Genomic DNA, 21,811 nt, shown 5'->3' on the forward strand with positions numbered 1-21,811 from the left:
GGGAGTGATGGTAACAGGTTAGAGAAAAGGGTGGAGCAGATAGGTGGGAAGGAAGATGGACAGGAGGGACAGTACAGGAGGGCTGGATCTGGGATTGGGAGGTGGGGAGAGATGAGGAAACTGGTGAAATCAACATTAATGCTGTGTGGTGGTGGGTCTCAAGGTGGAAGATGAGGCTTCATCCTCCAGGTGCTGAGTGGCTAGGATTTGACAGTGGAAGAGGCCCTGGACTTGCATTTTAGCCAGTACACTTTATTGCTGTGCAAAATGATTCTTGCATATTTAACATCATTTATAATTTCAAATTGCTTCTGTCATTGTGAACAGCAGCTATTGTAAAATTGAAAATATTCAGAATTCAGATCTACATATAAATCACCTGATGAAGGAGCGTCGCTCTGAAAGCTAGTGTGCTTCCAATTAAACCTGTTGGACTATAACCTGGTGTTATGTGATTTTTAACTAAATTACATACGTTTGTCACAATTCAAATATGACAGATTATATTTCATTGAGATCCCAGTTTTAATGCTAATTATTAATACTTAATAAATCACACAGAAATTAATACCTTCTTTAGCTATGTCTAGTAAGTCATCCAGTAGAATTTGCTGGCATTCTTGATCATCTTCAAAGCTATACAAAGCATATTTCTTCAGAAGAGTGCCTCCTTCCCCAATTATATCTGTCTCCAGTAGGCCTGGAAACCACTCTTCCAGCAGAGAATCAATGTGATCTACAATCTGGCCCATTAAAATGAACCCTGCTCATTTTTATGAAACAGAAAAAGGAACAATTTTGTGATCACAGCAGGAAAGCAGTAATTTGTTGAGTTTTAAATATGACTTCTCAGAAGCTTCAAAGCATTGTGCTTTGTGTCTGATATTTGTTTGTAGCTCTTTACTTTGTACTTGAAGCTTACGAGCAAGGTAATGGGGGACATTAAGTAGAAGGTCAAAATCTTCATAAAGTGTAGCAAAGCATTTTAAGTCATGGAAACAGACTAAGTGGCTCTATTTTATTTAACTTTCAATTGCTACTGCTCTCAGAACATCTCAGTGAAAAACATAATGTATACATAATGATGTCCAATAACACAAATAGAATTGGATAAAAATTTGCTAAAGATGTACCACCCAAAATGTTGCTCAACAAAAAATGACATTTGAATGAATAACTGGAAAGCAGCTGTTTACCTTTCCTGCAGCATGGAACAGTTATTTTGACAACACTGTCTGGCTTATCATCCAATACAGCTGAGTCTACCAGGCAGTAGGCTTCTGGTGACCAAATCAGATAGATTCCTTGTCTCCAATATGTCCTATTAGGCCGTAAACGTTTCTCTCTATCTGAAATGACATAGTTAGCCATGTGCTTAAGCAAAGACAAACAAACAATATACCATTCATTAATTATGAATTTTTCATTCACATCAATGTCACAATACTTTCTAACTTTTACATATTATTTGTTCAGTTAGTAATTTATTGCTCTTCTTTATTTCTATATTAGCAAAGGTCATGTTGAATTAACAATATAATTTAATCCAGGAATGTTGTAATTTCAGAGTATTGGGAATTGCATTCTTGATGTTTTTAGTTATTTTAATAATGTGATTATTAAGTTGAAAATATTTTTCAAAAAAATCAATATTCTCAACATGATGGATCAAACCATATAATGAAATATTGTCAGCAAAGGAAGGAAATGTTACAGTGTGGGAGAAGTATTAAAAATGTTTCAATAAATTAATTGCACAGGCAATGCTGAAAGAAGCAATAGACTTCTGTAATCAAGAGCACCAAACATGAGAGGATACCACTGTTCAATTCTTCATTTCATGCAGAGCACAGTAATTCTTACGACTGGCATTGTGCTCAAAACCTTATATTATTCACCACCAGTATACAATGGTTGCAAGTACATGCCATCTAAAGGATACATTGCAGTCACTCACCAAACATACATCAAAAGCACATTTTCCAGCAACTTGCATTGCCTAGATCAAGAGATGACTGTGGGAACATCATCACAGCTTAACATCCTAACAATGTATCACCATTCCTTCAAAGGCTCAACAATATCCTGAAATTATGATATTAATTGCCACAGTGGCAGCAACTGGACTACTTTAGTTAATAATTGAAGCCTTATCATTACCAAAATTTAAATGTCTACCTCTCCTGTAATTAAAAAAAATGAGTCAACCATGGCTATCAAATGAAGTTAACAATGGCATCACATCGAAGGATGAGGCTTATAAAATTGCCCAAAAAAATGTGACAAGTTTGAGGAATGAGAGATTTTAGAATTCAGCAAAGGAATGAGGCAGAATCTTCCCAGCTCCCAAGCAAAATGGGCAATGGCAGGTCAGTTAGTAAAATATGAAAAGATCAAAAAAATTAGATTCTCAATATTCAATTTTTCACTCAAGTTATTAATGGTGAGACATGAGCCTTACTATTGAGCAGCACGATGTTGATTTGCATGTATTTACATATTATGTATATCTTGCTATTTTAACAGGCAGTGGAGAGAAAATAAATGGCAACAATTCATGGCATTCCCCAACACCTCAGGACATACTCAATGGGCAGCAACCACCTTCATCTTTCATCCACAGGGGTTGCCATCAGACACCTACCAACCACACAACATCATAGCATATCCTGACTGCTTTATAATATGTTCAACATTTAATATTATATCTTGTATTGCACAGATACCTTGCATTGCAATGTTGCTGCCATGCCACTTTGCTTAAAGGAGCAGACACTCTTATGCAATGAAACATTGTGCATCTTAGGGCTCTTAGCTCGTTTTCTTAGAACTTGATCACTTTGTACTTACTTGGATGCCCTCTGCATCCTTGCCTTGCCCTTTTACATATTGTCTCCTCATTCATAACTTAGACCCTCATTGTATGTCTGGCATCTCTTGTTTTAGCGCAGACACAGAGCCAGGTAGCTTGTCACGACTGCTAGGTATGATCAGTCAAGGGATAGACATGTTGCTGTTTTGCTCCATACATTGTAAATGTGACAATTACACAAGTGCAAACACATTGCATGCACTTCAACCTAATGGCCATGATTCAAAATCTAATGGGAGCAGTCAGAATTGAGTTCAGGGGATTCCATCACAGTCTGTCAAGGACAGTGTCCAGTCTTAGTACAGAGATTCAGGCACAGTCAGTCAGCTGCTTGGGGAGGTCAGGGTCAGTGGTTTGTGTAATTCTAGTCCACAGAATGGGCTACAGTCAGTCCAGCAACTCCAGGACGGTGGTCAATGATGATTGCCAAAATCTGGCTTTGGCTGTGGGACAGTGTATTGGGATGGTTAGCATTTGAGAAGAGATTCAGGAGATGGGATCCATGTTCTCCAGCATTCAGAAGAATTAAAGGTGATTGTATTGAGTTATAAAATTCTTGAAGCACTAGGCAGGGAAGACACAGGAAGGATTTAGAGCTAGAGACACAGTCTCAGAATATGGGCAAGCAATTTAAAACTGAGATGAGGAGGAATGGAAATATCATAGGAAAATGGCATTGAAATGGCATAATGATTTCGCAGATTCAAAGGTTGAAGCGCCTGTTCCTGCTCCTATATTTCTGCCAGTCATTCAACAGAATATGAACACACCATATTTACCATCTTTATAAAAGATTGTCAAATGATCAGAATCAACAAAAAAGGCAAGACTGACCTTGTCTGCCAAGCATGTAAGAAGAAACTTCCAGTAGCCTGTTGATGAGTCTGGACCAGAATCCCATTGGAAAATATGGCATTACATAAAGCCTTACTATCAATTCGGAGTTTTCACAATGTGGGAGTTCAATTACAGGTCTCTGATCAGGTAAACTAAGAAAAATAAAATGAAGAGGCATGAGAAATGCTGTACATCTTATAAAATAAATGTGTTGAAAGTTATATTAAAAAAATAAAGCAATTGATAAAGCAGTTGATTAACATCATAGTTAACATTCAGAATTTGGTTTTGAAACTGGCCAAATCTTTTAAATGCAGAAAACTATAAAAGGAGAAGCATAATTTAATTCCTCTGATTATAAATATCAATGGGATGTTTGGTTGCCCATGTCTAATTCACATTGAACTGAATGGTTTGCTTGTCATTTCAGATTACATTTAAGAATCAATCATATCTCTACAGATTTGGACTCACAAATAGACGAGAATAAATAAGGATGGCAGATTTCCTTCCCTAAAGGACCTCAGTAAACTGGATTTCTTTTAGGACAATGAATGGTAGTTTCATGGTCATTATTACTGAGGCTAAAGGTGTGTTCAACATTTACCAACTGAATTTAAAACCACCTGCTGTTTATGTTGGGATTTGAAATATTGGTGCCAGAGCCTGGACCTCTGGATTACTTGTACACTGGCATTACCATTATGCCAGACTACAAAAAGCACATTAAAACTTCAAGACTATTTGTAATAAAATGCAAGTGCCGTGTACATGTTTTTTAAACTTTCCAGTTATATTTATTTTTATTCCTACAAATTGATGAAGAACCACACAACCACGATGGAAAACTATGTCTTATTCCTCCTCTTTTGTTTACTTAATATTCTTTGACATATATATTTTTATTCATGAATTCTGCACATGATTAATGTGTTTTTTATCAAGAGATACCTGCTTGGAACAAGTAGTTGTTCCTCTCCTAAAGGCAAAACAATTTGGAACTTTTCCAGGAGCTTTATGTATTGGGATATATACTTCTGAGGGAAACTGTTTTTCTGTGAGAGAAAGTTCTCGACATCTGTTCGATAAATAATTCCACAAGGATGCTTTGGATAAGTTGCTGCTTTTACAGTCACAATCTAAATTTCAAAAACAAAATGCATTCATTGATATTTGTAATATTTTGGAGCAATTCTACATGAAATCAATCAATCCAATTTTCAATCTAATAACTGATTTAATTAGGTCAGGATCATGATGAAGTGTGCCAATATGACCCAGTCATATTCATTCTAGCTTGTACCATATTTCATTAACCATATGAGAGCTATACGACCCCACACAATAGATCAAAATGAAATTCAAGTATCCAAACTTTTTCCTTTTTTCCTTCCTTTCTCTGCCTCTCGTTTTTTCCTAAGACTTTAAAGTGTTTTTTGGAGCAGCTAAGAGCCAGTGGAGGCACGGAGCAGTGCGGAGTGGCTGAGAGCCGGAGCAGGCTAGAAATATGGAGCATTGTAGTGCAGCAGGGATGGTTGTTGGACTGGGGTCCAGCGCACGCGGTCAATGGCTTACAAGGCCGGTCAGACCACATGTGGAAGCCCCTGCGCTGATCTACTGCAACGTAATGTTTATCTGTAACGTGTTTATCTGACTGTAATGTTTATCTTTTTAAGTATGTCTGAAAAAGATTTAAGTAGCAAAGGAATTTCACAGTCTGAACAGTATTTCAAATATAATTGATTGTACAACATAAGGTGAACTCATCTAATAGTTGTACCTGTGCCATCATCTTACACAGCCATTGTGGAATTATAAAATAAAGATCCCGCAGGTGAAGAGCTGGGTCATGGAAGTGCAGTAACACACCTGTAGAGAGAAAACACCTTCAAAATAGTGCAATTGGTTGAAACTTGCTTACAATGCTAAATCATAATGGAAGGTAAACATGTTATTTGACTTCTGAGTTGCAATTTGTTGCAAAGCACTTTTGTTCATGATTTCTAAAGCTCTTGATAATTTGCATCATTTACACAAAGGTACTGAATTGCATGCAGCTGCATAAGCAGCAGTAACCTTTTCAATCTAAATAAGTTTAAGTAAACATATATATTCCATTTAGAAAGAACTGGATTCCCTAATTGACCTTCTTTTCCCTTCTGTTAAGTCTACGATCTCTGCAAGGAATTGTGATGCACCATCTTGATTCTCCAATAGGCATGAATGGCAAAAGTGAAAGTAATACATTCAGCTGAATTCTTTGACCATTTTAAAATGTCATTTAAGAATACACCTGCATTTTTTTCCCCTCTGGTTGTACCATTTGTTACTTTAGAATTGCTAGCGATTACTGATGACAAAGAAAACTGTTCCACAGCACATCATAGACATCCAAAGAAAAGTAACTGACACCACTCCACAGATAGATTTACTAGTGGAGATAAGCAAAAGCTAAAGAGATGGGCTTTCAGGAGGACAGTTAAAGGAGAAAGCAAAGTAGAAGTCAGATGGAGAATTCTAGAGATTAGGAGCCTAAGTGACATTTCTCAGCAGACTGCTGTCAGCAGTTAAAATCAGATAACCACCCTTCTTGTTTTCACATACCCTTTTATCTTAAGTAGTTATCTTAAACTACTTAAAGAAAGAGATGGGTGATGACTACTTGATTAACTGCATTAAGGAGAAGTCTAAAAAGAGAAAGTGACAAAAAAACTGAACTGAAAATACCATTTTAAATACAGTTCATTAAAAATCAATCAAGTCTGCAAACAGGCATTAATTAATTCTGCAACATCTACTAGAATAAACTGGCTTTGTCCCTTTTTGAATAAAAACAAACACCTCCCCTCTCACATAGGCAAGACTAATTAGGCAGAGTAACTATTTGGAACAGATCACTTAGTTGCTGTTACAGACATTTAAAGACATTTAAATATTAAAGTACCAGATTCATTGAGGAAGTGAACAGCGTGGGGCAGTTCATTTTCATCCAGTTGCAAATTATTCTCTTGAACTATTTCCAGCAGCCGCTGTTGATGAATTACTGGAAATTCTGACAAAACATTCTTTCGTTCCTGTATAATCCTCTTTTCCAATTCCATATAACTATGAGGTATGAGCTGACCTATTACTGGCTGGTCTCTGATCTGAAAAATATTGTTTGAAAATATGAACCTCATTTTGTCATGTCAAAGCAGACCACTCATGCAACAAGAAAGCAGGCTATAAAATAATTAGGACAGACAGTAACAAAGCCATAAAAATTGGCAAGTTAGCATGCAGAAGCAATTTAATTTAAATTTAGCTGCTAGCAAAGACCTATCAATTCTACGATTTGCTAAAACTATCATTGTTGTTTTATTTCTAATCGATAATCTTTAAAAGATTTCATCATGAAAAAATGCTGCTTGTATAGGAGTAAAGATGATGTATATAATTCACTCATAGTTGATCCCACAGATTTGTTATAAATGACTTCATCATCAGTTTAAACTGAGCTGGGTTCTAATTCTTAACCTCAGAGGTCTGCTCAGATGTAATAATAGTAATCTATGAAAAATAATTTATGAAATGAAATATGACCTCTTCTCAGAGTTTCTTCCCTGATCTTCAGATACTCTATAAAATTTCTTTCTCTTCATTTGAAGGTAGTTTGAGTATGCAGCCTGTTGTGGCCATGATGATAAATATAAGGTCCTTGAACCAACAGATGATTATAAACCACATGAGCTACATTCTGGCAATGAATAATTTACTGCAAGTTGTCTTGTAAGTTAATTTACTTCTGTCTAATTATGCGCAGGGATCCACTGTTCCACAATGAATGCACAGAAATGCAAATTTTTTACTTTACCAAGTAAATATAAGGGAAATTCCAAATCTGAAGATTTTTCATAATGATAAATGAATGAATGCAGAAGAAAAATGAAACAGTATGGAGAATTGGGCTACAAATGAAATAATGCCCTCTGCAGTCATCCTCTGGCATTTGTACATTTGTTTTAGATGGACTACAAAGGAAATGTGTCTGCAGGAAGTTTATTGAAACACAAATTTTATAGTAATCAAATAATATCATTGCTGAATGGCTGTGTAATGATTGATGAAAATAAGTGACATTAATTATGGAACTAGACCCAATTAAAACATTGAAGTTTGAGACTCGGGTTAGTATCCTTACACATACACACAACTCCAGTCGTTATAACACTTCTTTTGAGCACCTTGAAACTCTGTATTTCTGTAATAATGGCTCTACGCAGTTTTAAAACAGAGTCAGATTCTTCTGTGGCCACCACAAAATGGTAATCACGGATGGGAGGAAAATCATGGTTCTGAAGGAATTCCATCTTAATTTTGGATATGCAATTTTTTTGGTGTTTTTCATTAATCATATCAACGTGCGTACCGACAAGAATTACAGGACAGGATGAGGCACAGGCCTATTAATAGAAACAAAAAAACTTTTAAACATATTAGAAATCAACCATCTTAATTAAGAAACACAAAAAAAAGACATCATATACCTGTATGCGCACAGGTAACATTCAAAGTGCATATTGTACAAGAATGCAATATGAGTTAACACAAGAATTAGTGTTAAGATCAGTCAAAATAAATTATGAGTTCAAGATGTTTTACTTTCTCTTATACTCAGCAAAACAATACATGTGAAATATCCCAGTGTCCTCTGTTCCTTACAACTGTAATGTACAAAATCCAGTGCCCACTGAGGAATTGATTTTTATTGTACCAATCAAAGAATCATTAATGGAGTTTCATATTTGGATGATTCGATTTGGTTAGGGTTTGGGTTAATGCTCTTTCCTCTGGCAACCCAAGTAATTGAGCACATACTGGAAAAAGATGTGTTTAAAACAAACAAAAAAGGATAGTGTTAAAAATACCTACTTTATTGCTAAAATTCTTAGGGCAAGATTTAGTGCTCCAAGTGCTAAAGAAAGACTGGGGAAGATACCATGATTGCATGTCAATTGAAGTGGCTAGTTAATGGCTATATAAAAGGGCTATATAAAAGGTCTCCTCTCATAAACAGAGAGATATTTGCCATGGGGGCTAGGGTGACCAATGCTGTGTCTCCAGCAAACTTGTGACTAGTTTGGAATATGCAGGGGTCTCTTGTTTGGATACTCAGTGCCCAATGGAGAATGCCCAGAAGATATTCCACCTCAATCCCACCCTGTCAAGCCCAGTAACCACCAACTGCCAGTGGGCCTGCTGGAAGGAGAACTGGTGGTAATTTGATTGGCTGACAGCTTCCAGAGTTGAAGAGCGTGGTGCTGGAAAAGCACAGTTAGTCAGGCAGAATCCAGATGCAGGTCTTCCTCTGGTATGATGACAGAGTTCCTTCATCAAGCCAAGGAAAGTAGACAAGTGGGAGGCTGGAGGAACACAGCAAGCCAAGCAGCATCAGGAGGTGGAGAAGTCAATGCTTCGAGTATAACCCTGCTTCAGAAATTAGCAGGAGTTGCAGATAAAGAGTTGGAGGGTTGGTTATGGGTGGGGAGAGGGGTGAAGTGACAAGGTAGTGATAGGTGAATACAGATGGTGGGTATGACCTGGTTGGTCAATAGGAGGAAAGAATCCTGTTGGTAGCTGCTCTCCAACCGACCTTCCATCTAGCTATCAGCCCTGGATTCATTCCTCCTATTGACCAAGCAGGTTATACCTACCACCTGCATTCTCCTATCACTATCTCACCACTCTGTCCCTCTCCCACTCATCACCCTTAACCTCCTCTCTTTAGTTGCAACTCCCCCTATCCCCACCTCTATTTCTGAAGAAGGGTTATACCCAAAACGTTGACTTTTCCATCTCCTGATGCTGCCTAGTTTGCTGTGTTTTTCCAACCTCTTGGTTGTCTACTTTGGATTCCAGCATTTGCATTTTTTTGTCTCAAGGCAAAAAAAAGTTTCAATGCAGATTAAATAGCTGTGGGGTAGATCGGCCGAATACAGGTGGGTTTGCTTTAAGGTTTTCCACCAAGAAAGGCAGGGACATTGATACCCAGTAAAATACATTTTAATAAATTATACTAACTACAGTCAGTTCTGCTATAACGTGATAGTTCCATTCTCATACGAACTTGCTATATATATATATATATATATTAAAAAATCACTCAGTAGCCCCTCCATAGCCCCTCCATTTAAACTAATGGGGCTGGAACCGCGTTTTTGCCAATACAGGTAAGGATAATTCATGTTCTACAAATAGCAAGCTAAATTCTTCAATCGCATTAAAGCTAATTTGCGTTGAGAAACACACATTATAGCAGAATTGGCTGGATTTCCTCAATTAATCCACAGAAAGAATACTACCAGTAAGCAATATGACAATATATACAAGACTATGTAAAAATGAGGAAATACGGGTGACAGTCCTTTCATACCTTTATGTTAAACAGCCAATGTTTGATAGCATCAATTTCACCAACTCCTTTACTAAGGTCACAGACAACAAGGTATAGGGCTCGTGGAGACATAAAGTGGGGATGTGTGCTGTAGAACTCTTCTTGCCCTTATAAAAATAAAATTGCATGATTATGTAAAAAGAAAATTGGCCAGTTACATTTTGTGCTTGATTTATAATGAGGAAGGAGGTGGAATATCTAGGTATGAGCTATGCATGCAAATGAATGCCGTGGAGTGCTGCTGGGTGAACAACAGTAGTGTGATGAGATGAGATGTTGTCTGTGTTGTGGCAGGAAATGTCACGTGAAGGCACAGTCACTGACAATGACCGTTCTCATGGAACAACTGTCATGCCCTTAAGTCCAGATACCAAGATTTACTTCCTTCGTCATTTGCTCCCAATTCACTCTGAGTTTGATCCTTAAAAGCTGAAAACCATGGTATCATCCTGCACTAACACTAATTCCTTCAGCATCAAATTCATCACACAGGAACCCTCATTGTGCCTACATTTGTTTCATTTGCAATTTTTTAAACTCCAACATTACTATTCAGTGCAGCTTTCCTTGAAGAGGGACAGACTGTTTTTAAGAGTACAACAGTGCTGAGCACACAGCAGCCAGGAGTGAGTAAGTAATCAACTTGTTCAGGGATGTTATTACACACCTCGAGAAAAAGTACGACCTGAACCCAACCCTCTTGTTTCAGACGTAAGGGCACTACCACTGCACCACTTGAAGTGAGAGACACACTTTCCCCTGTGCTACAATCTTGGCAATGAGATGAAAACACCAAACTTACATGCTTCTCAATTCCAACAGTGGTGTCGGCATATCACAAATCAGATCTTAGCAGGTGAAGTTTGACTGAAGGGAACAAAAACAACAAGCTGGATATTTAAAGTTTAAGAAAACAAGCCTCAGGAAAACAAACAGCAATTTACCTGCAAAATCCCAGACACTCAACGTGCATTCCTTTCTCTTCCCTTTCTTTTCTTTTACATGAATTGACCACTCCTTAACATCAATTCCAATCGTGGCTTTCTCTCGCTCCAGATTTGGTTGTTTGCATTTCATCAGCTGCTGAAGCAATGTGGTTTTTCCACTACCGGCATTTCCCACTATCATAAGTTTCATTCTGTAATAAGGCACAGCTTTCTTCAAGCGCTGATGCAGAAATCTAAAATGAGAAAGATACATAAGAGAATTCTTGAAAAAAAAATGAAGGTGCAATCAAATTAATATTGACCCCAAAACTGATTCAGCTTGGGAACTAAGTGGATGGTGGGAACTGGGGAATCACAGAGGACAGGGAACCTGCACAGGTGCAGCATGGTGGTTCAGTGTTTAGCACTGCTACCTCACAGTGCCAGAAGCCCAGTTCAATTCTACCCATGAGCAACTATCGGTGTGGAGTTTGCATATTTTCTCTGTGTCTGAGTGGGTTTCCACCAAGTGCTCTGATTTTCTCCCATTGTCCAAAGATATGAATTGGCCATGCTAAATTTCCTATAGTGTTTAGGGATTTGTAGGTTAGGCGTGTTAACCATGGGAAATGCAAGGTTACAGGTTTAGGGTAGGGGATGGGTCTGGCTGGGTTCCTCTTCAGAGGGTCAGTGTGGTCTCGTTGGGCTGAATGGCCTGTTTCTACACCATAGGGATTCCATGGAAATCACCATAATGACATGAACCCAAATCAATGCATCACAGGTTCCACACTAAAGACTGATGAAAATGCTAGTTTGAGTGCAGTAAGGAAATAGATGCAGTAAGTGCTAACAACAGATAAAGAATTTCTTGCCACTATAAAGAAAATTTACAAATGTGGTATATCATTCGCTCAGAAGAAAATTCATCCTACACTTTTAGCAAAGAAGTTCTCTCTTATGATTTGTTCCTTATGGATTTTTTTTTTGCCTTCTGTACAGTGATTCAAACTTCATTAATATTTCCTGTTTTCTGCTTCCATGTTATTAGTCTGTGCCTCCCAATAAGGATTTAAAATATCTGATTGATTTGAAGAGTCATTTGTTGTTGATGCTGTTCACAGACACTGCAGCCCCTGATAGAGGCTGCCACTTTGGATTAGGCACATACAGGAATGTCCAGTAACTACCCTGTGAAAAGTTTCGAGACAACTATACATGAGGTATCACAGCCATTTCTTCAACACTCAGACCAAAACCTGAGCCAATATTCTCTAATGGAGAACCAGTGTTCTTAATACAAAATCTACACATCTACTCTGACTGCAGACTAGCAACATGTTCCATTGCACTGTGACTAGAAAATAGTGATCAAATTAACTTCTACAAAGTTTTGACTTTGTATGGAATTGTACTGTATGAATGAAAAGTAGTTCAAGCTAGCAAGCATCCTAGAAACAGAAGCAGTCTCTCCTTCAAGGTGTAGTAATGTAATAGTCCAGTCACTTTATACCCAAGTGAAACAATAACATAATTGGTCTTTTAGTTTCACATTTCACACACTTCCAAGTCTCAATAAACACAAAACTATGTATTGAGAACTGTCACACCTACCTGAGGGAATGCACTGGAAATCAAACCCAGCTATTCTCAGTGTCATCATAAAGCTGAACATTCTAAAAAATGTACACAATTCCCAATTCTTCCACAGGTTTGTAAGAGAAACATGATGACTGATAACCTGAGACCTTCTATAAGTGTATCAATACAATAATGCAATCCAGCACAGGAACAGGCCTTTCAGCCCACTGGGTCTGTATAACTTGCTAATCCTTATTTAGATTCATTACTTATTGTGATTAAGTATCACAACTTATATCAACCACTGAAGGAAAGGTAAATTGATTATCTTCAGATTTAAAGGGGATTTTGACTGCATATAACAGAGACAGCTCCTGAATTGCTGGAGTCCTGATTTGACACTTCTCTGTATTTTGTTCCCAGCTGCAATTATTCAGTTACACGAGAACCAATCACACTGCTGTTGGCAGGTACAAGACCTTAATCATCGATAACTGGTCACTAGTCCATAGACTTGTTGTTACCAACCAAAGCTCCATCTGAATTCAGAACCCTTGCCTCTGCGACTTAATCATCATTTACCTTTTCAAGCAGCTGTTGAAATGATGCTTGCAGTAAGTGTCAGATTATTTGCTTTTGAAAACACTCAGAAAGAAGAGTCATACAGCACAGAAACAGGCCCTTCAGTCTAACTCGTCCATGACAATCTTTTAAAACCTGATTTTAAAATAGTTTTTTTCTCATTTCAGACCATGATTTTTAAAAACATAAAAATAAAAGACAAGGTTTTTATAACACCTGCATAAACTCCTTTCAATTTCCAGAAACTAGCACAAAACATAGTTTGTATTTTGAAGGAAGTAAAGTTTGTCACCTTATGATATCTTTTGTTTTGCTGCCCACATGTTTTAAATCCAAATCCAGAAACAGCCCTTGTAGTTCAAGCTCCCACAACTTATGCAGCTTCCCCATTTCATTTGGCAAGGATTTCAAGTCAGAGTTATTACTCAAGAGTAATGATGTCATGTTTTCTAGCAGACCAATTTGAGGAGGTAGCTGAAAGCAACAGAAAGTCCAAATTAAATTGCAACTGAAGCCTTGATATATCTAAATAGAAAATCAATTAAACCTAAACATTTCAAAAACATGAATGTGGACAACTGTAGCAAGGCACATTTTTGAAAAAAAAATTCCTTTACATTTCTGACATGCTAGAAAGATTTTTAGAAAGCTTCAATAATTAATTAATTAATTATTTTACAATGTATTAATATAAAATTCAAAATTTCACCTCCTTCAATTTGTTATTAGAGAGATTCAACTTTTCTAGTCTTGACCATTTATTCACTCCTTCACTCAAATCCAAAACACTGATTTGGTTATGGCTGAATATGAGCTCCCTTAAACTTGAAGACTCCCAATGCAATGGTCCAGGAAGCTCGGATATGTTGTTGTGACTTAGGTTTACACTCCTTAAACTAGAAAGAAAATAAAGATAACACACATCATTTGCTAAAAATAAACTAAATTTATGGTAGTCAATTGCAAGATAGCAAAAACAGGATTAATTATTTAATTTACTGAATTCCTAAATATTCATATGTGCTTTCAGACTCCCTTCAAAACATTGAGCTTGACTCAATATATGCATCATTAAATACCCACAGTTTAAACCCAGCACTCATTTTATACAATACATGGAAATTATTAAAAGGATACATAAAAGTGCATCAGTCATAAGACCAAAGACAGAATTACTAAACTTGTTGTTTCAAAACTTTTATAGCTTTCCCTTCTCACCCTAAACCTATGCCCTCTAGTTCTGGACTCTCCCACACCAGGGAAAAGATTTTGTCTATTCATCCTATCCATGTCCCTCATGCCTGCATTTTCCCATTATTTAATCAATGCTATTTAGAATGCCAACAGAACAATGCATGAGTTAACATAACTTCGGTTTCACAACTAATGTATTATTTACATAAACTCAAAAATTTCACAGAGTCACACAGCACTGAACACCCTCTAATCCAACAGTCCACATCCTCAAACAAAACTAGTTTCTTTTACTTGCATTTGGCCCATATCCCTCTAAACCTTTCCTATTCGTGAACTTATCCAAAAGCCTTTTCAACAGTGTAACTGTACCTGTATCTATCACTTCACCTGGTAGCTCATTCCACATATGAACCACTGTCTGTGTAAAAACAATTGCTCCTCATGTTCTTTTTAATTCCCTCTCCTCTCACTTTAAAAATATACCCCCTAGTTTTGAACTCCACCACCTTAGGGAAAAGACTCTTGTCATTCACCTTATCTATTATATGCATAACTTTATAAACTTCAATAAGGTATTCTTCAACCTCCTATACTCCACTGACAAAGTCCCAGCCTTTCCTTATAACTCAAACCCTCCAATCTGAGCAATATCCTGGTAAATCTTTTCTGAACCCTGTCCAGTTTAATAATATCCTTCCTATAAAAGGCAATCAGAACCACATACAGTACACCAGAGGAGGCCTCACCAACGTCCTGTGCAACCTCAACATGAGAGCCTAACTCCTATAATCATAGGTCTGAGAAATGAAAGCCAGCATGTAAACGCTTTGTTAACCACCCTGCCTACCTGTGACACAAATTTCAAAGAATACCTCACATTTATTCAAATGAAACTCCACCTACTACTCCTCAGCCCATTGACCCAATTGATCAAGATCTCTTTGTAATCTTAGATATAACTTTCTACACTGTCCACTATAACTACCAATTTTGGTGTCATCTGCAAATTTGCTAACTATGCCTCCTCATCTATACTATTTATATAAATAACAAACTACAGTTGAACCAGCACCGATTCCTGAGGAACACCGCTGGTCACAGGCTTCCAGTCCAAGAAACAACTCACCACCACCACCTTCTGTTACCTACCATAAAGCTAATTTTGAATCCAATTTGCAAGCTCACCCTAAATCCAATGTGATCTAACTTTACTAATTAATTTGCCATGCAGCATCTTGTCAAAGACTTTACCAAAGTTTAAGTAATCAAAGTCTACTGCTCTAACCTCGATCTTTTTGATTGTTTCAATAAAAAAAACTCTACTTCGTGAAACACAATTTCTCTCACACATGCTATTTAATAAATCCTTGCCTCTCCAAATGCACATACATCCTATCTTTCAAACTCACCTCCAACAACTTACCCAACACCGATGTAAGCTTCACAAGTCTATAGTTTCCAGACTTCTCTTTACAGCCTTTCTTAACTCTGGCCCAACATTAGCAGCCACCCCATCCTCCGGTACTTCATCCATATTTGACAGATGATACAAATATCTCTGCAACTAGCCCTGCAATTTCATCCCTAGCTTCCTGCAACTCGATCAGTTTCTGGAGATTAATCTACCTTTATATTTTCTAAGACTTCCTGCACATATCTTCTGTAATGTGAACTGTTTTCGAAACATCAATACATGGAATTTGAGAACACAATACAAAATGTTCAACTTCAGGATTTGGGGCCACTTGATACAATTGGGAAAATTCATCATTACAAATAGAATAATATAGAGTTCTTTCTCAACAGTAAAAAAAGCTGACACGGAATATTCATTTAATATCTCTCCAAATTCCTGCCTGAGATTCAACACAAAGGCAACCTTGTTGATCTCGAACGGGCCCTGCTCTCTCTCTAGTTGCTCCCATGCTCTTAGTATACTTGTAAAATCTTTGTGGATTATTTTCACCCTCATTTGCCAAAGCTTTAGATTAGATTCCCTACAGTGTGGAAACAGGCCCTTCAGCCCAACCAGTCCACACTGACCCTCCGAAGAATAACCCACCCAGACCCATTTCCCTCTGACTAATGCACCTAACACTGTGGGCAATTTCGCATTGGCCAATTCACCTAACTGGCACACCTTTGGACTGTGAGAGGAAACCGGAGCACCCAGAGGGGAAAATGTGCAAGCTTCACACAGACAATCACCTGAGGCTGGAACTGAACGTGAGACCCTGGTGCTGTGAGGCAGCAGTGCTAATCACTGGGCCACCATGCCGCCCCATATAGGTGAAGTTATCTCATATCCCCCCTTACCTTCCTGATTACATTCTTAAGAATGCCCCTGTATTATTTATAGTCTTGAAGAGATTCAATTGATTCCAGTTATCCATTTCTAATATATGAATACTTTTTTTAAATTCTTATTATTTCAGAAGTGCTTACCAATGCAGTTGGGTCATTTGAAATACGTGCATCAACAAGTTATCAGTAGGAAAGATTTCCCACAAAGATAACCAGAGAATATTATCAAAAATGTTAACTGTGTACAATGAGTCAAAAGCAATGGAAGTTCATCAACTTCCATGATCCTCAAGCTGGTTAGGTCACAGAGCTGTTCAGCATGGAAACAGACGCTTTGGTGTAAATCATTCATGCTGACTAGATATTCCAAATTAGTCAAGTCCCACTTGCCAGCATTTGACCCACCGTATCTCTCTAAACCATTTCTATTTATATAGCCATCCAGATGTCTTTAAATTGTACCAGCCTCCACCACTTCCTCTGGCAATATTTGAAGAATTTCACAGCAGATGTGACACTGACAATGGTGGCACCAGGTTAAGGATTTGGATTGGAAGCTAGAGAAGGGAATGGGCAATGAAAATAGGGAAAACATGAGCAAATTGGAAACAATGTGGCAAGTTTTAAGGAAATGCACCCAGTTATCAGGGAAATATTTCATATTGCCAATAGTATACAGGAGCATAGCATAGAGGGTTGGGCAAACTATGGAGCCAGCCAAGGGAATTAAAGCAACAACATCATCTGTAATGCTCAGTGCTGTATAAGGTTGGAGGGGGAAACAGTGATAGCAGAAAAGACTGTTTAGAGCAAGCAATGGAATTTGAGAACACAATACAAAACATTCAACCTCAGGATTTGGGGCCACTTGATACAATTGGGAAAATTCATCAATACAAATAGAATAATAGAGTTGTTTAAATATTTGAAGTTCCCAAATATTGTTACATCATTTATTTTTGATGATGTTACACTGAAAACATTCCTGGAATCTAAATTCCCTGTGAGAGTTGCAGTGACTCATCGGCAGCAGCACATAACATTATGAAGTGGGAAGGTCTAATTGAAGAAAGGGAAAAACCCAAGCCGCAGGTATCTACGAAACTGCAGGTTGTTGAAATTAAGTTATATAAATGAGTTTTCAACAGAACCTGGCTCAATCTAAGTTTTATATATCAGATTTTGCAACTTTGTATTATGTTACAAATTCCATTTTTAAAAGATGTATACAGCTAAAGAACTGTGTCTGTTGATACTGAGTGGTAGCTTAGATATGCAAAATATTTGGCTGGGTCATTTTCAACCAATTATTAGTATATGATTTATACCATTGAGCAAATCAGCACGATTAATTTCATTGACTGCTATTTGACATAATTAGACAAGCGTGGCATTTGACATTTGTAACACATTGCGGTTATCTAAAATAAAATCATCTTGGGAGCCCTCTTTGGAACAGTCAGTGTCCCTATATATGGAACAGGAGACCAAGGTTCAAGTCCCACCAGCTCCAGACATGTGTGGTAACATTTCTGAACAGATTCATTAGAAAATATCAAATAGATGGTCACACTTGAAGACTGTGGCAGAGGCAATATTTTCAATCATGTAATAGATCTGACTATTAGAACCAGGCAGTAATACAAAGAAAGCATATTTTCTTTTAGAAATCACCGTTTTTGCAAGAGTGGCTGTAATAGAAGCCCAAGGCAAGGATACCTGCTGTAAGTAACTCACCTCCTGACTCCCTAAGCCTTTCCACTAACTACAAGGCACAATTCACAAGTATGATGGAATACTACCCTCTTGCCTGGATGAGTACAGCTCTAACATTGAAGAAGCTCGACATATCCAACTCGCTTGACTGGCATTGCATCCACAAACATTCACTCCCTCCACCACTAATGCGCAGGGGCATCAGGATGTATCAACTATAAGATACATTGCAGAAATTCACCAAGATTTCTTAGATAGCACTTTCCAAATCATTGCGAAGAACAAGGGCAGCAATACATGGGACAACACATCCTGTAAGTTCCCCTTAAAGCCACTCACCATCATAACTTGGAAATGTATCATCTTTCCTTCAATGTCACTGGGTCAAAAGTCTGGAACTCTTCCCCAACAGCATTGTGGGTGAACCTACACCAATACACAGCAGTGGTTCAAGACGACATTTCACTACCACCTTCCAAAGGCAACTAGATATAGGTAACAAACACTGGCACAGCCAGCAATGCCTAGATCATACAGACCTTTGATTATTTACAATGGAGCAGAATGCAAGAAGAATGAATCTCATTTTAGTGAAGACCGTAAGGACAGTTGATGTGGAAAGTAGAAAATAAATGTTACTGTGGGGAATACACTTCAGAGATCAGATATTGTTCATACATAGTAATGAGGTGCTGCTGCCAAGTCTGCAAATGTTTTGCTCGAATTAGAAGCACTTGATGTGAAACATCAGGTCATAAAATATTCGATTCTCGAGGATAATATCCCCCATTCTGATGAACACATACATTCATTCATGCATTCAAAATTGATATAAAGCAAAGTTGATAGACAATGGCACATACTGTTGAAGCTTAAGAACTGCTTCAGGAACTCTGTCAAACTTGTTGCTGGCTAAATCAATTGTAGTAATCTTTAGTGGCAAACCTGGCAACGTACCTATTAAAATGAAATAGACAATTAGAAAACCACAGAACAAAAGTTACTCGTCTGAATTTTATTTGTCAGTGATGCAGAATCCAAACCCAAATGAAACAAAAATAATAAAGCTCAACAGGGAGGAAAGTCGAATTTAAAACATTTTTCAAGTCCAAAGAAGGAATAAAAGTGAATTTTCTTACGATGCAATATTGTTGTGAATTGTTATTGAAATAATCTTGTTTAAGTTCAACAAATTAAAAGTGCAAGATCATTGGAGAAGTAAGGTATATGCTGATTTTAAAACATAACCACTAAAACTACACTGACAACAGTTTAATTAAACTAAAATGACCAATTATGTCTGCAAAGTCCAGCTGAATACAGTAGTCTTCAAGGAATGTAAACTTCTATTGTGGATTCTTTCCTCCATTCAATGAATAAAATTTCTAAATTTGAAATTCTACACAACAAAAACATTTGAAGTTTATTCTCTCAACAAGCATCTTGCAAGTTGCTTCCACTATAATTCATAGAAGTACTTTTATAACAGGGTAATTCCACAACAAATGTGGAAATATCCATTTCCTAGTTAATCTGAGATATAGCAGTCAGTTTCTTGATCATTTCAAATTACACTCAAAGACTTTCAAAACATTCTTATTAGTGTCACAGGCATACAAAATACAACAGTTGTTTTAGAGCCTCCTCACAGACCTGAAGTGAGCATAATCAGTTAAACAAACTAAAGGGAAGGGAGTGTGCAAAGAGTTTAATGTGAGGCCTACTTTCAGTGCCTTTTCTTAAACTTGCACAAATCAGCATGAAGACTCGAGCTGTACTGAAAATCATTTGCCTGAAGATACTCCAAACTTTGGTGTTGGTTATCCACACAAAAAGCACGAAACATTTAACAGAAATTTTAGATACCCCTCATTAAGAAATTTGTTGAGAAGCTAAAAACATACGAAAGAGAGCAGAAATCTGATCTCCCTAAGACTTTTCTAAGTGCTTTCAAATAAGTGCTTTCAAGTGTATCTTCAAACAAGCCTCCACATTTACAATAGGTTGATTTTCTATTTTTGACAGAAGGCTGAAATATAAAAAGGTGTAGAAAATAAAGGCAGCAAAATAGCTTTGAGGACATGTTAGCTTTAGCGCATTGGTAGCATTATTAACTCTGAATCAAAGACTTAGAGTTCAATTTTCCTGAAAATCAGTTATGCATCAATCTTGGTAAGTTTCATGGAATATCTCCCTTCACGAGTCCTCGCAACTTGTGTCATGCAATCTAATACTACAGAACTCATTCAATATTGACAACCCTCATACAATCCTGCCCTCAACAGTGGTGCAATGCTTGATGCTGGGAACTGCCAGCATTCACAATGTAGGCATCATATTTAAACTCCAACTTTGCACCATGTTGCCAGCCTGGACTGAAGTAACCACCTCAGTCAGTGCAGTGTTCACAGATAAGAGAAATGCACAGCAACACTGCAAAAAAGTTAATGGATACATTCCACCATCTTCTCTCTGCTACCTCAAACTCACTCATTCACTCTGGCAGTGCATCCACAAAGGTTCATAGACTACCACTCACAATATTGCATACAACATCTTTTCTCAATGGCATTCAACCTCACCCATCCCAAAAACTTTCTTGCCCTTTGCACTTCCTACGTACTGAATTGTGTTACCTTTCCTAACCGATAAAGGAAAAAAAAATCTTTGACTGACCAGAATTCCCCCTCGAATGATCAAATATGATAAACTATCTGGCTATCTGTGCTAAAAGGCAAGGCAGAGATGAGAGTGTTCAAGTGGATGCAAAGTGAGTGAACACTAAGAAAGCAAGCTGAGAGACCCATGTTTTGACATGTTCAATGCACCAGGTGGATGCCTCTCTTTGTGGACAAAATAGCCAGCCTACAGTGTCAATGAGCTCCGACATATAATACTGAAGTGTCGAATTACATTAAAGTTGAGTCTCAAAAGTGCCATGATGAGGTGAGAAGACTGGTGCTATGCTAACATCAACTTCCATGGACAGAGGGTGCAAGCAATCACTGCCCTTGGAATGTGACTGAGATGTAGGGGAATATTGGTCAAGATCGAGGCTCAGAGAAGATACTAGTGAGCTACAACCAACAGATACTCACTCTGACAGTCATCTTGGAATTTGTTGGCATGAAATTTCTCTCCACTGGGAAAATAGCAGCCTGCATTTAAATTAACTGAGATTAGACAATAATGGGATACTATTCGTTCGTTCAGGCCCTCACTGCTCATGAGGGAGCTTCTCATCCAACCATGAAAACCTTGGGTGGAAAACTGGACTACTTTTTCCTTGTTTTGAGAATTTAATTTTACATGCTCATCATATTTTTCACAACTGACTTGTCATTGCTCACGTCATTCAGATGC

General features: G+C 37.6%; 1 protein-coding gene across 1 annotated transcript in view; it reads right to left on the reverse strand.

The window, feature by feature from the left end:
* Positions 1-21,811, reverse strand: part of lrrk2 (leucine-rich repeat kinase 2) — a 140,690-nt gene that overhangs the window by 45,577 nt on the left and 73,302 nt on the right. Inside the window, exons 23-34 of the mRNA XM_060842940.1 lie at positions 19,312-19,405; positions 13,941-14,127; positions 13,524-13,705; positions 11,087-11,322; positions 10,122-10,249; positions 7,933-8,151; positions 6,654-6,855; positions 5,490-5,578; positions 4,661-4,848; positions 3,707-3,861; positions 1,197-1,349; positions 572-763 (exon numbers count right to left, since the gene is read on the reverse strand). Coding sequence (XP_060698923.1) covers positions 572-763; positions 1,197-1,349; positions 3,707-3,861; positions 4,661-4,848; positions 5,490-5,578; positions 6,654-6,855; positions 7,933-8,151; positions 10,122-10,249; positions 11,087-11,322; positions 13,524-13,705; positions 13,941-14,127; positions 19,312-19,405 — 2,025 coding nt within the window. The remainder of the gene's footprint in view (positions 1-571; positions 764-1,196; positions 1,350-3,706; positions 3,862-4,660; positions 4,849-5,489; positions 5,579-6,653; positions 6,856-7,932; positions 8,152-10,121; positions 10,250-11,086; positions 11,323-13,523; positions 13,706-13,940; positions 14,128-19,311; positions 19,406-21,811) is intronic.

Source organism: Hemiscyllium ocellatum, chromosome 23, assembly GCF_020745735.1.
Source record: "Hemiscyllium ocellatum isolate sHemOce1 chromosome 23, sHemOce1.pat.X.cur, whole genome shotgun sequence".
Taxonomy (NCBI): Eukaryota; Metazoa; Chordata; class Chondrichthyes; order Orectolobiformes; family Hemiscylliidae; genus Hemiscyllium; species Hemiscyllium ocellatum.